Source organism: Bombina bombina, chromosome 4, assembly GCF_027579735.1.
Source record: "Bombina bombina isolate aBomBom1 chromosome 4, aBomBom1.pri, whole genome shotgun sequence".
In the NCBI taxonomy this organism is placed as follows: domain Eukaryota; kingdom Metazoa; phylum Chordata; class Amphibia; order Anura; family Bombinatoridae; genus Bombina; species Bombina bombina.
Window position 1 is genome coordinate 472,371,366 of NC_069502.1, and position 13,895 is coordinate 472,385,260.

General features: G+C 36.9%; 1 protein-coding gene across 3 annotated transcripts in view; it reads left to right on the plus strand.

Annotated features, from left to right (window-relative positions):
* MYOM2 (myomesin 2) overlaps positions 1-13,895 on the plus strand; it is a 302,384-nt gene that overhangs the window by 165,771 nt on the left and 122,718 nt on the right. For all 3 annotated transcript variants that reach the window (XM_053710368.1, XM_053710369.1, XM_053710370.1), the window contains one exon: positions 13,433-13,554. In XM_053710368.1, the coding sequence (XP_053566343.1) occupies positions 13,433-13,554 (122 nt within the window). The remainder of the gene's footprint in view (positions 1-13,432; positions 13,555-13,895) is intronic.

Below are 13,895 nucleotides of genomic sequence, written 5' to 3' on the forward strand. Positions count from 1 at the left end.
TTTTAAACTCTTTTTTTTTTATCTTTTAACAAAGAATATAATACAGAAACAAAAAAAGGTTCTTAAATAAATGTTCTCTTTAAATTTACCAAATCAAGAAAACATACCCCAGGCAACCTCTACGCCTCAGCAGAATTACTGAGATGCCCTACCTCCTGTCCTGCAACCCGCAGCAAACTGAGGAAAAAAAATGATCCCATTTACATTCCGGATTTCCAGAGAAGCAAAAACAGCAAGAAGCCTTCTAAACAGCAGAGCCATCTGAAATATGTGAACCTCACTCTCACAGGAAGTGAAGAAAAGCACCAAAAAAAACCTCTGACATAACAGAATCAGAACCTCCCAAAAAGGGGCGGTCCTACAGCTGACAAAAAAGCAATTTTTTAAAACTTTATTTAAAACAACTTTCTAGAAAAACAGGCTTAAACAAACAATAAGCCCCCCCCCCCAAAAAAAAAGTACATAAACCGTTACTAATAACGGATCCTCACTGAGCCATCAATAAAATAAATAACTTCTCACACTAACAGTGCCTGGAAAAACTGCCATAAAAACCTGCACCCTGACAGGCATGATAAAAAAAATGTCCCCCTGCAGCGTTTCAGCTGAGTAAGTGCCACATTTTCCCCTGCTACATAGAAAAATAAAACTGGCACTTACCTTAATATTTATCTGTCCGGCAGTAGGACAGCTCACCTGGTTTGAGAGGATGCCATCCCTCACATGGACCTGTGGAAATACAGAAAGACTGAGTAAACTTACTCAGGCTATCTAAATAGGGCAGCAAAATGTTTTGGGAAAACACAGTGAGGATTGTACCCCATAAGTTCCCAATTGCTTAAAAGCCACCACTGCCCTACTGAAGAGACTGACATGGGCTAAGGCTAGACCCTTTAGAAAGATCAGAGCAAAGCTACTCTGCTTTAAAATAAAATTTTTTTTATTGTAGACCAGACACCAAAACTTCACCTCCTCCTTTCATCGCAGGCAAAGAGAATGACTGGAGGTTATGGGTAAGGGAAGTGACATATATAGCAGCTTTGCTATAGTGCTCTTTGCCTCCTCCTACTGGCCAGAAGTGATATTCCCACTAGTAATTGATGATTCCGTGGACTCACCATATCTTAGGAAATAAATCAGTTTCATGTCCCTTTAATAACAAAAATCTATTTATCTGCTGTTTCCCAAGGGGAACATCTTTAGGGGAGTAGTGGAGCAGCTGGACAGCAACTTAAACAAAAGTCAAGAAGTAGCAAGTGCGACTGATAAAACAAATAACACAAATAAATTATATATATTTTTAAGGGGTTCCAAATTGTCAAGAATTAAAGTGAAGCTTACAAACTTGGTGGACAAAGGAAATGCTTGATCACTATTAAATAGTGTAGAATAGTGTAAGACGATAGATTTTTCGGCATGTCTAATATTCAATTAATCTAAGCATTTTTATACAGTTTAATTCACATTCTGTGATAATACATAACGCTACATAACAGTAACTTTTCCTCTTTGCATAATTTAGGAATCATACTGTTTTTTTTTAACTTGACCCATTAGCACGTTCGTCTTTGCTAGAAGGTACAGGCTACCACCTATATTTTATTAGGTCTAATGTAACAAATAAAACTGGTGATTTGCACTTCGTTATGAAATGTATTCAAGCTATATTTAATGCCACCATGTACCCATAGGCAGGTTCTTGTGGGTATTAAATCATTTTGAGGTAGACCAGACAAGCATATTATTTCATTGACTGTCTTTGAGATTGTGCAGAACACAATAAATTATAAAAGGCCATTAGGAGCAGAACAATTTAAATGTAGGTATAGTCCCAGGCAATCTCTGGTGTCAGTGCTCAGGTCACTGAGGTCAGACTAAAAGTCTGCCATTTCTGTTGTATAGAAAAGCATCCACAAGTGTGTGATAAACTCATTTCATAGTGCTTGTTCAATTACTGAGAATTGTGTTTGTTTCCATAACAGCCTAATTCTATGGCCTTAAGAAATCTGATATCTTGTGGGAAAAATTAAGGTTTCATTTAGATGTCTATTGTTGTTGTGCTCTTTTTATTCATGGAACAAAAAATAATCATGATCAGTATTAAGTGTCATTACCTTTGCCAGATCCATAGAGTGTCCTATTATTCTGTGCCTGTGTAGAATTACTGCTCTAATGGCAGAGTGCATAGGTCAGTATGCTAAATCTATATACTGATATAAATGGCTTTTGCTCAGCCAGCAATGCACGATCTGTTAAAGTTATTATGGTTATAAGGCCAGCAAATATTTATATGGCTGACAGTCACATTGTGGTGTTCACTTTTATGATCTAATGCGTTGATTAGCAAGCAACACAATGTGTGGAGAAATAATCATATATATACACTTTTTATATATTATAGATGCATGGTAGTAAACTATAGTTTAGCTTCACTAGACAGTTCAATGTTAAAAACCCCAATTTAAACGGGTGTACACATTTCTGTCAAATTCTTTTGGGGCAGCTCAGTGACTGCAAATATTAAAATTTTGAAGTGAATTGATTCAGAATTTAGTTATTATGAGGCCGATTTATTAAATGCCTGTCGGACCTGATACGACAGTGCGGATCAGGTCCGACAGACATCACTGAATGCGGAGAGCAATACAATCTCCGTATTCAGCATTGCACCAGCAGCTCACAAGAGCTGCTGGTGCAACGCCTCCCCCTGCAGACTCGCGGCCAATCGGCCGCCAGCAGGGGGTTGTCAATCAACCCGATCGTACTCAATTGGGTTGCATTGTGGCGATTCCTGTCCGCCTCATCAGAGCAGGCGGACAGGGTTATGGAGCAGCGGTCTTTAGACCGCTGCTCCATAACTTGTGTTTCTGGCGAGTCTGAAGACTCGCTAGAAACATGGGCCCACAAGCTCAGTTCAGAGCTTGATAAATGGGCCCCTAAGTGTTGAAAAACATTTCATTTTGTCTACCTCTTAACATAGGATACACTGCCTAAGTTTTAAGAAAAACTGTTACAGTTTTTTTTACATTTTTTGAATGTATTTATTTTTTACAAAAATTGGCATGTGCGCAGCTTTCATTGAGAGGATTTTGCTTTTTTTTGGTGTGAAAATTAAGTATAGTTTTGAAGTTATGGCTAATACAATACATGTATTTTGCATGTAGCTTTGAATATAGTTTATGTTATGCTCAGTAGAAAGTTCCCTCTAGAAACATGGGTGCATGTGCTTCAATATATGTTTATTATTAGAGACTAGCAACAGCAGCCATAATTACTGTTAGTTTATTTAAAGCAGTTGGAAACACAGTTGGAGCTGTGGCATAAAAACTATTGTTGTGATGCAGTAGGGTGTAAATTTTCTTAGGAGTACAATGTCCATTTTAGGACATCCTTGCTCCCTTCTCCAATACTCCCTCCTCCCTCCTTTAAAACCCCATGCTCCCTCCTGCAAAACTCCCTCCTTTCTCCTCCCTCCCCCAAAACTCCCTCCTCCATCCTTTAAAACTCCATGCTTCCTCCTGCAAAACTCTCTCCTTTCTCCTCCCTCCTCCAAAACTCCCTCCTACATACTTTAAAACTCCATGCTCCCTTCTGCAAAACTCCCTCCTTTCTCCCCCCTCCTGTAAAACTCCCTCCTCCATCCTCTAAAACTCTATGCTACCTCCCTGAAAACTCCATTGTTATCAGACATCAGGTATCAGGAATCAGGTGTCAGACATCAGGAGTCAGGCATCAGGTGTCAGACATCAGGTATCAGACATCAGGTGTCCGACATCAGGACTCGTGTCAGACATCAGGTGTCAGGAGTCAGACGTCAGGTATCAGACATCAGGTGTCAGACATCAGATATCAGACATCAGGATTCAGGTGTAAGACATCAGGTGTCAGGAGTCAGACATCAGGTATCAGACATCAGGTGTCAGACATCAGGTATCAGACATCAGGTGTCAGACGTCAGGTATCCGATATCAGTTATCAGGTGTCAGACATCAGGTGTCAGACATCAGGTGTCAGACGTCAGACATCAGGTATCAGGTGTCAGACATCAGGTATCAGACATCAGGTATCAGACGTCAGGTATCAGATGTCAGTTATCAGGTGTCAGACATCAGGTGTCAGACGTCAGACATCAGGTATCAGATGTCAGGTATCAGGTGTCAGACATCAGGTATCAGGACTCAGGTGTCAGACATTAGGTGTCAGACATCAGGACTTAGGTGTTAGACATCAGGTATCAGGCGTCAGGTATCAGATATCAGACATCAGGTGTCAGACGTCAGGTGTCAAAAGTCAAGTATCAGGTGTCAGACATCAGGTGTCAGGAGTCAGACATCAGGTGTCAGACATCAGGTATCAGACATCAGGTATCAGACGTCAGGTATCAGATATCAGTTATCAGGTGTCAGACATCAGGTGTCAGACGTCAGACATCAGGTATCAGGTGTCAGACATCAGGTATCAGACATCAGGTATCAGACGTCAGGTATCAGACATCAGGTATCAGACATCAGGTATCAGATATCAGTTATCAGGTGTCAGACATCAGGTGTCAGGAGTCAGACATCAGGTATCAGGTGTCAGACATCAGGTATCAGGTATCAGACATCAGGTATCAGACATAAGGTATCAGGTGTCAGACATCAGGTATCAGGTGTCAGACATCAGGTATCAGGCGTCAGGTGTCAGACATCAGGTGTCAGAAGTCAAGTATCAGGTGTCAGAAATCAGGTCTCAGGTGTCAGACATCAGGTGTCAGACGTCAGACGTCGTGGTTTCAGACATCAGATTAAACAACAGGAATGGTGAGGGAGAGTATACTGGGTTTATAAATAAGAATTATAGGGCTTTATCAATTGTTGCTTACTTATATTAGCTGGCCCTTGAATTCCAGAGTTAGGGCCGTTGTATACACGTTTATGTACAAAAAATGCAAAACAGTTTGCAAAACGAAGAGAAAGACTGCCTGTTTCTAAAAAGATATCATGTAAACCCAGATTCTAAATTGTATTACAAAAGTGTTTGAATAAAATTTATCTCATAAGAAAAAGGAGACCACTTATACTAGATAACTTTATTAGAGATAAAAAGAAGTCCTGCTGGACTAGTACACACACACAAACTTTAAAACTTGCTTGAACTAAGTAAACAGTTAATATCATGTAAAAGTTGGTCAGAGAAATATTCTGATATTGTAACCTTGCAGTAGCAATATTAAATAAACCTATTATAAGGTATTGACTATGGTTACAACAGCAGGTTTGTAAAAGAGAACAATAAAATAATCAAGTTATATACTTAGCTTAGCTACTATTTATATAGATGAAATAAAAGTGACAGAAAAAATGTATCTACTGATGGGATTCTGTTACATAAAGATTTCCATCTGTATATTATAGCTCGGTCGTGCTTGTGTTAATTACAAAATGAATATTGTATGTTGATTTGAAACATAATATCTCTCCATAACATTAAAGGGATTGCCTTTTTGGAATGTCCCAATTTTCAAAATACAACCGCTGTTTATATTTATATATTGATATACAGAAATGGTTAGTACTTATCTATGAAATATATATTCCCAAAATTGGAAAGAGTCTAAATTAGAGCGAAGGTTTATTTGCTGCTTTAAGAGTCACAGCCTACAAATCAAATGAACATCATATCAGGTCACAGGTGTGGTAAAGGTGACTCATACAGATCAAAAAGTGCTGTATGCCCTAAATTATATCATAACATATGTTAAATATCAATGTTATCCTCAGATACTAACATAAGGGAATATAAAACATTCCATAGCTAGCAAGCAAATTCAGTTTGAGAGCACAATACTAAGCTGCAAAATAAGCCTCTTCTATAACGGAGGCTAATGTTTACATTTAACTTGCTGATTTCAAAGCAACATTGAGCTGAGCTAAGAAAGTCTCTTCTATAGCGGAGACTACAATTATTGTTATACTAATACTGACACTGTCTGCGAACAAATATAGGTGTTGACAGAGTAAGTGTCTAAAAAGAAAGAGGTTCTGTGACCTCGTGAGGGTGCCCCTGACGCGCGTTTCACATAACGCTGTAAACATTAGCCTCAGCTATAGAAGAGGCTTATTTTGCAGCTTAGTATTGTGCTCTCAAACTGAATTTGCTTGCTAGCTATGGAATGTTTTATATTCCCTTATGTTAGTATCTGAGGATAACATTGATATTTAACATATGTTATGATATAATTTAGGGCATACGGCATTTTTTGATCTGTATGAGCCACCTTTACCACACCTGATATGAGGTTCATTTGATTTGTAGGTTGTGACTCTTAAAGCAGCAAATAAACCTTCGCTCTGATTTAGCCTCTTTCCAATTTTGGGAATATATATTTCATAGATAAGTACTAACCATTTCTGTATATCAATATATAAATATAAACAGAGGTTGTGTTTTGAAAATTGGGACATTGCAAAAAGGCAATCCCTTTAATGTTATGGAGAGATATTATATTTCAAATCAACATACAATATTCATTTTGTAATTAACACAAGCACGACCGAGCTATAATATACAGATGGAAATCTTTATGTAACAGAATCCCATCAGTAGATACATTTTTTCTGTCACTTTTATTTCATTTGCCATATAAATAGTAGCTAAGCTAAGTATATAACTTGAGTATTGTATTGTTCTCTTTTACAAACCTGCTGTTGTAACCATAGTCAATACCTTATAATAGGTTTATTTAATATTGCTACTGCAAGGTTACAATATCAGAATATTTCTCTGACCAACTTTTACATGATATGAACTGTTTACTGAGTTCAAGCAAGTTTTATAATGTGTGTGTGTGCGTGTGTACTAGTCCAGCAGGACTTCTTTTTATCTCTAATAAAGTTATCTATTATAAGTGATCTCCTTTTTCTTATGAGATAAATTTTATTCGAACACTTTTGTAATACAATTTAGAATCTGGGTTTACATGATATCTTCTTAGAAACAGGCAGTCTTTCTCTTCGTTTTGCAAACTCTTTTGCATTTTTTGTACATCAGACATCAGGTGTCAGGAGTCAAACATCAGGTGTCAGACATCAGGTTGAAAAAATATCTGTTCATAATGTATTTGCATTTTTTAAATCAGGCAATCATATAATTCAACTATCAATGCCATCCTATTATATTTTTTCTAAAATATTAGCTATCCACAGTCAGTAGCTGATATAGCGCAATCATAACTTTTTTATATGTTATATTTGTTATTGTAAAGATTTACGTAAAAAATTAATATTTATATGTTATATTTCAAAAATATACATTTTAGCTTGTAGTATATAAACTCCTGAACAGATATATATCACAACATTTAAAAAATATACGAGAATGGCTTTGATATTTCATGGATTGTGTTGTGATATTGTGCGATTTACGAAAAAATAAATATATATTTTTTATATTTCAAAAATATACATTTTAGCTTGTAGTATATAAACTCCTGAACAGATATATATCACAACATTTAAAAAATATGCAAAGATTGCTTTGATATTTAATGGATTGTGTTGTGATATTGTGTGATTTACGATTTGTTTTTATATATATATTTGTTATATTTCAAAAATATACATTTTAGCTTGTTGTATATAAACTCCTGAACAGATATATATCACAACATTTAAAAAAAATATACAAGGATGGCTTTGATATTTCATAGATTGTGTTGTGATATTGTGCGATTTATGAAAAAATAAATATATATTTGCTATATTTCAAAAATATACATTTTAGCTTGTAGTATATAAACTCCCGAACAGATATATATCACAACATTTAAAAAATATACAAGGATGGCTTTGATATTTCATGGATTGTGTTGTGATATCGTGCTATGCCTGAGCTATGATGTCTGATGCATGAGAACGGATGGAATTTCTTAGGAGGGAGGAGGGAGTTTGTTAGGAGGGAGGAGGGAGTTTGTTAGAAGGGAGGTGGGAGTGTCCATTCTCCTCTGAATCCCTGTCAATCAACAACCCATACTCCCTCCTACCTCCTAAAAAAATCTGTCAGTTATCCAACAAAACTCCATCCTCCCTCCAAACAAACTCCCTCCCCCCACCTAACAAACTCCCTACTCCCTCCTAACAAACTCCCTCCTCCTGTATGCATGCATGCATGTATGTCTGCGTATGTGTGTATATATTTGGCTGTATGTATTTGTGTATATTTATATTTGTGTATATACTGTATGTCTGTGTGTGTGTTCATGTTTGTGTGTAAGTACACATGTCAATGTTTGTGTGTGTGCATATGTGTTTGTATGTGTATATCTGTATGTGTATCCAATGTGTGTATATATGTCTGAGTGTATGTAAGCATGGTTGTGTGTGTATGTATGTCCATGTGTGCATGTGTGTCCATGTGCATGTATTTTTATATGTGTGTGTCTGTGAATGTATGTTATAGTGAGTCTGTGTGTACACGTGTTTGTGTGTATGTCTGGTTATATGTATGTACAGTATCCCACAAAAGTGAGTACACCCCTCACATTTTTGTAAATATGTTATTATATCTTTTCATGTGACAACACTGAAGAAATGACACTTTGCTACAATGTAGAGTAGTGAGTATACAGCCTGTATAACAGTGTAAATTTGCTGTCCCCTCAAAATAACTCAACACACAGCCATTGATGTCTAAACCGTTGGCAACAAAAATGAGTACATCCCTAAGTGGAAATGTCCAAATTTGGCCCAATTAGCCATTTTCCCTCCCCGGTGTCATGTGACTCGTTAGTGTTACAAGGTCTCAGGTGTGAATGGGGAGCAGCTGTGTTAAATTTGGTGTTATCGCTCTCACACTCTCTCATACTGGTCACTGGAAGTTCAACATGGCACCTCATGGCAAAGAACTCTCTGAGGATCTGACAAAAAGAATTGTTTCTCTACATAAAGATGGCCTAGGCCATAAGAACATTGCCAAGACCCTGAAACTGAGCTGCAGCACGCTGGGCATGACCATACAGCGGTTTCACAGGACAGGTTCTACTCAGAACAGGCTTCAGCATAATCGACCAAAGAAGTTGAGCGCACATGCTCAGCATCATATCCAGAGGTTGTCTTTGGGAAATAGACATATGAGTGCTGCCAGCATTGCTGCAGAGGTTAAAGGGGTGGAGGGTCAGGCTGTCATTGCTCAAACCATAAACCGCACACTGCATCAAATTGGTCTGCATGGCTGTCGTCCCTGAAGGAAGCCTCTTCTAAAGATGATGCACAAAAAAGCCCTCAAACAGTTTGCTGAAGACTAGCAGACTAAGGACATGGATTACTAGAACCATGTCCTGTGGTCCAATGAGACCAAGATTAACTTATTTGGTTCAGATGGTGCCAAGCGTATGTGGCAGCAACCAGTACAAAGACAAGTGTGTCTTGCCTACAGTCAAACATGGTGGTGGGAGTGTCATGGTCTGGGCCTGCATGAGTGCTGCCGGCACTCGGGAGCTACAGTTCATTGAGGGAACCATGAATTCCAACATGTACTGTGACATACTGAAGCAGAGTGTGATCCCCTACCTTCTGAGACTGGGCCGCAGGGTAGTATTCTAACATAATAACGACCCCAAACACTCCTCCAAGTCGACCAATGCCTTGCTAAAGAAGCTGAGGGTAAAGGTGATGGACTGGTCAAGCATTTTTCCAGACCTAAACCCTATTGAGCATCTGTGGGGCATCCAGAAACAGATGGTGGGGGAGCGCAAGGTCTCTAACATCCACCAGCTCTGTGATGTCGTCATGGAGGAGTGGAAGAGGACTCCAGTGGCAACCTGTGAAGCTCTGGCAAACCAAGAGGGTTAAGGCAGTGCTGGGAAATAATGGTGGTTACACAAAATGTTGACACTTTGGGCCCAATTTGAACATTTTCATTTAGGGGTGTACTCAATTTTGTTGCCAACGGTTTAGACATTAACGGCTGTGTGTTGAGTAATTTTGCGAGGAAAGCAAATTTACACTGTTATACAGGCTGTACACTCAATACTTTACATTGTAGCAAAGTGTAATTTCTTCAGTGTTGTTAAATGAAAAGATATGATACAATATTTACAAAAATGTGAGGAGTGTACTCACTTTTGTGGGATACTGTATAAATGTCCGTGTGTGCATATTTATTTGTGTGAATGTGTTTTTGTGTGTGTATCTGTGAATGTATGTTTTAGTGAGTGTGTGTGCATGCATATGAGTTTTTGAATGTGTGTGTGTTTGTGTATTTGTGTGTGCATATGTATTTCTGTGTGTGTGTTTCTGTGTATGTAAAGGTGTGTGTATGCTTGTATGTGAGTATGTGTATATGTATCAATATTGTGTATACATGTGTGTGGGTGTTTTTGTGTGTGTCTGTGAATGTATGTCTTAGTAAGTGTTTGTGCATACATATGAGTTTTTGAATGTGTGTGTGTTTGTGTATGTGTGTGTGCATATGTATTTATGTGTGCGTGTTTCTGTGTATGTATAGGGGGAGGTAGAGAAGGGGGATAGGAGTAAGGAGTAAGGAGAGGGAGGGAGGAAAGGGTGTTAGGGAAGTGTATTAGGAGAGGGTGGGGATGTATTGGGGAGGGAGAAGGGGTGTGTTTTGGGATGAGGTGTTGGGAGTGAAAGAGTGTGTGGATGTTAGGGAGATAGAGAGGAGTGGTGTAGGGGAGAAGACAATAAACTGGGTGTGTGTTGGAGAAAACAAGGGAGGCAGGGCCAGCTCAACATCGGGACCAAGTAGGTCCAATGGACCCAGGCAGCACTTGACAAAAGGCAGCACTTCAGTGACTGAGTCAGTCACTGTCAGACCAAGACTAGTCCTGTCCTCTGTCTCCATGGGGGAAGTTGCAGGCTCCCAGCATGCACAAAGACACAGAACCAGCCATGGGGTGACATTAAGTGGAACAAGTGCATCTCTTTCCTAACTTATTGTGTAATTGTGCATAAGCATTGGTTGCAGGTAGCTTAGTAAGGTCAGCGGCCAGGCTAGTAGGTTAATACGCTAATCAGTAATGTTACTACTGGGTAAGGGTGTCATTTCATTCTTGGACCCAGGCAGCACAATATCTTGAGCTGGCCCGGGGGGGGGGGGAGGCATGAAACATTTTTGTACATAGTTTATTATAAGTTATGTTTAAATGTTATTTTAACATAATTATAATTCAGTTTACATATAAAAAGTATGGACAAAAATGGCAAAAACATTCATTAATGCCAGAATTTAAGTTTTAAATCAAACGTTAAAAGCATGGAAATGTCTAACTTAACCCTCCTATTAATAACACACACATGATATAGTGGATGAAATCATCAATGACCTTACTAGTGACATCATCAATGGCATCACTTGTGACATCACCCTACAGTCAGACTAATTATATATATATATATATATATATATATATATATATATATATATATATATATATATATATACCTGCATAAACTGGTCTGCATAGAAATGTGTATGATTATGAGTTTTAAAACAAGCACTCTTATACAAGTACGTTTTGTAGTGTTATTAATAATAAATGATTGCAAGGCATAAAGAGGGAGAAAATTGACTGTATAAGGATAAGAGGGTAAGCAGCAGGAGCTAATGTTTGAGGTAGAAGACTGGGTGTACATAGTGTTATGAATGATGCTAAGGACAATGCTGTTTGTGAACAATAGGGGTCACATGACAAAGAGGAGGTTTGGTACCAGAGAGAGGGGTACAATTTAAAAGAGGCAGTATTTGAGACCAAAAGGAGAACACAAAGAGAAATTGAGAGAGTGTGAGTGAGCAGGAAAGAGAGTAAAGAGGAGGCTGTTGGAGAAAATACTTTTTGTGAAGACAAAGATGTTAGAGGACGATATGTGTGAGGTACATCACATAAATGAGGAGGTTATTAAATTATCAATGAAAATGACAGTGTGAGTAGGAAATGGTTTGAGGGACACAAAGGCTAATTGAATGAGTAGGTATTGGGTTCATAAAAAGGAAAGCTTAAAGTTGTAAGGGAAACATATATTGTCTGTCCGTATGACTGTAATGGATGATGTCACTAGTGAGGCAATTGATGATGTTGATGATGTAATCAACGACATGTGTGATGTCATTTAATATGTATATATATATATATATATGTTTTAATATATATAATAAATAAAAATAATATAATACTAGTAAATACTAGTTGTGATGTTACTAGTGATGTCATTAACTATGCCCTGTGTGATGTCATTTAATATGTCTATATATATATATATATATATATATATATATATATATATATATATATATATATATATATATATATATATATATATATATATATATATATATATATAATAATACTAGCAAATTCTAGGTATACCTGCTTTTTACTCTCATTTACATAATGTATTGATGTTTACACCATTAAGGTGTAGAGGCATTAAAGTAAAAATTTTGTTGCTTAGCACCCTCCCTAGAACTGACTTTGCTCTTCCATAGATAGGAAGCTCTGTGTACCTCTATATAGAGGTACATATCACAATTTTCTCCATTTAAAGGGACATGCAAGACAAAATTAAACTTTTATGTTTCAGATAGATTACTTTTATTATCAAACATATCTCTCTTGCTATCTTATGTTGAAACTTAGGGCTTAGGAAGATGTGCATGTTTCAAGCACTATTTTTATAACATTGTTGCAAACACTGCTAGTGTTCATGAAAAGTGTAGTCTCTTGGGCCTACCTAAATATGCTCTCATGAAAAAGAACTACATTTTCACAAAGGATATGAAAATAAATATAAACATTTGATAATAGAGGTAAACTGGAATGTTTTTAACATTTCCCACATTCTCCATTTATATTTCAATGTCATTAAATGTTCATCTTCATAATATTATGTTTGCTTATATTTGAATTACCCTTTCTATTAAATGTGATACTTATTCATTTAAAGGGACATGAAATCCATTTGTTTTCTTCTATGATTAAGATAGAGTATGCACATTTAAATGACTTTCCAATTTATTTTAATTATCTAATTAGATTTGTTCTCTTTGTATCATTTGTGTAAAAGTATACCTAGGTAGGCTTAGAATCTGCTGATTGGTAGCTGCATATTTTTGCCTCTTGTTATTGGCTTTCAGCTAGCTCCCAGTAGTGCATTGCTTCAACAAATGATACCAAGAGAATGAAGCAAATTAGATAATAGAAGTTAAATGGAAAGTTGTTTATAAATGCATGATCTATCTGAATCATAAAAAATCAACAACGCATTTCTTGTGTTTCATGTCTCTTAACTACAAGGTTATTCTAGTTTACAATTATGTACAATAAACATATGAGTATATATGTATACATAAAGGTTCATTTTAATAGTAATACAAATGTTGGTAATTGTAAAGTATAAATCTACCATATTCTAATTATATTTCATATTTCTTTTTTTAGATTTGTTGTTCATGGTTTAACAAATGGAGAAAAGTACATTTTCCGTGTAAAAGCTGTTAATGCAGTTGGCTTCAGTGAAAATTCTCAGGAATCTGAAGCAATAACTGTTAAAGCTGCTCTCAGTAAGTTATTTTGTTTCTATATCACATACAGTGTTCTCAGAGATATGTTTATTAAGCTTTACCTACAGTTTTGCAAGCACTTTCAGTCCAGCACAGCTGTGACTTGCATTAAAAGACATTTATCATAAGACTGCGGTGTTCATTTTATTTAACTTAGGTAATACAAAGTTTATAAAGTTTTCTTTAATAACAGTCATGGATTTCTTATTATTGCTTGAAACTTGATTTTCTACAAAAATAAAGCTGCAGCCTGTCGTTTTGCCAGCTTTTGACTCTCACAGGCAGACCATAGCCAAAAATGTGCTCTAAACAGCAAATTCTTGCTTGTTCAATATCTGACA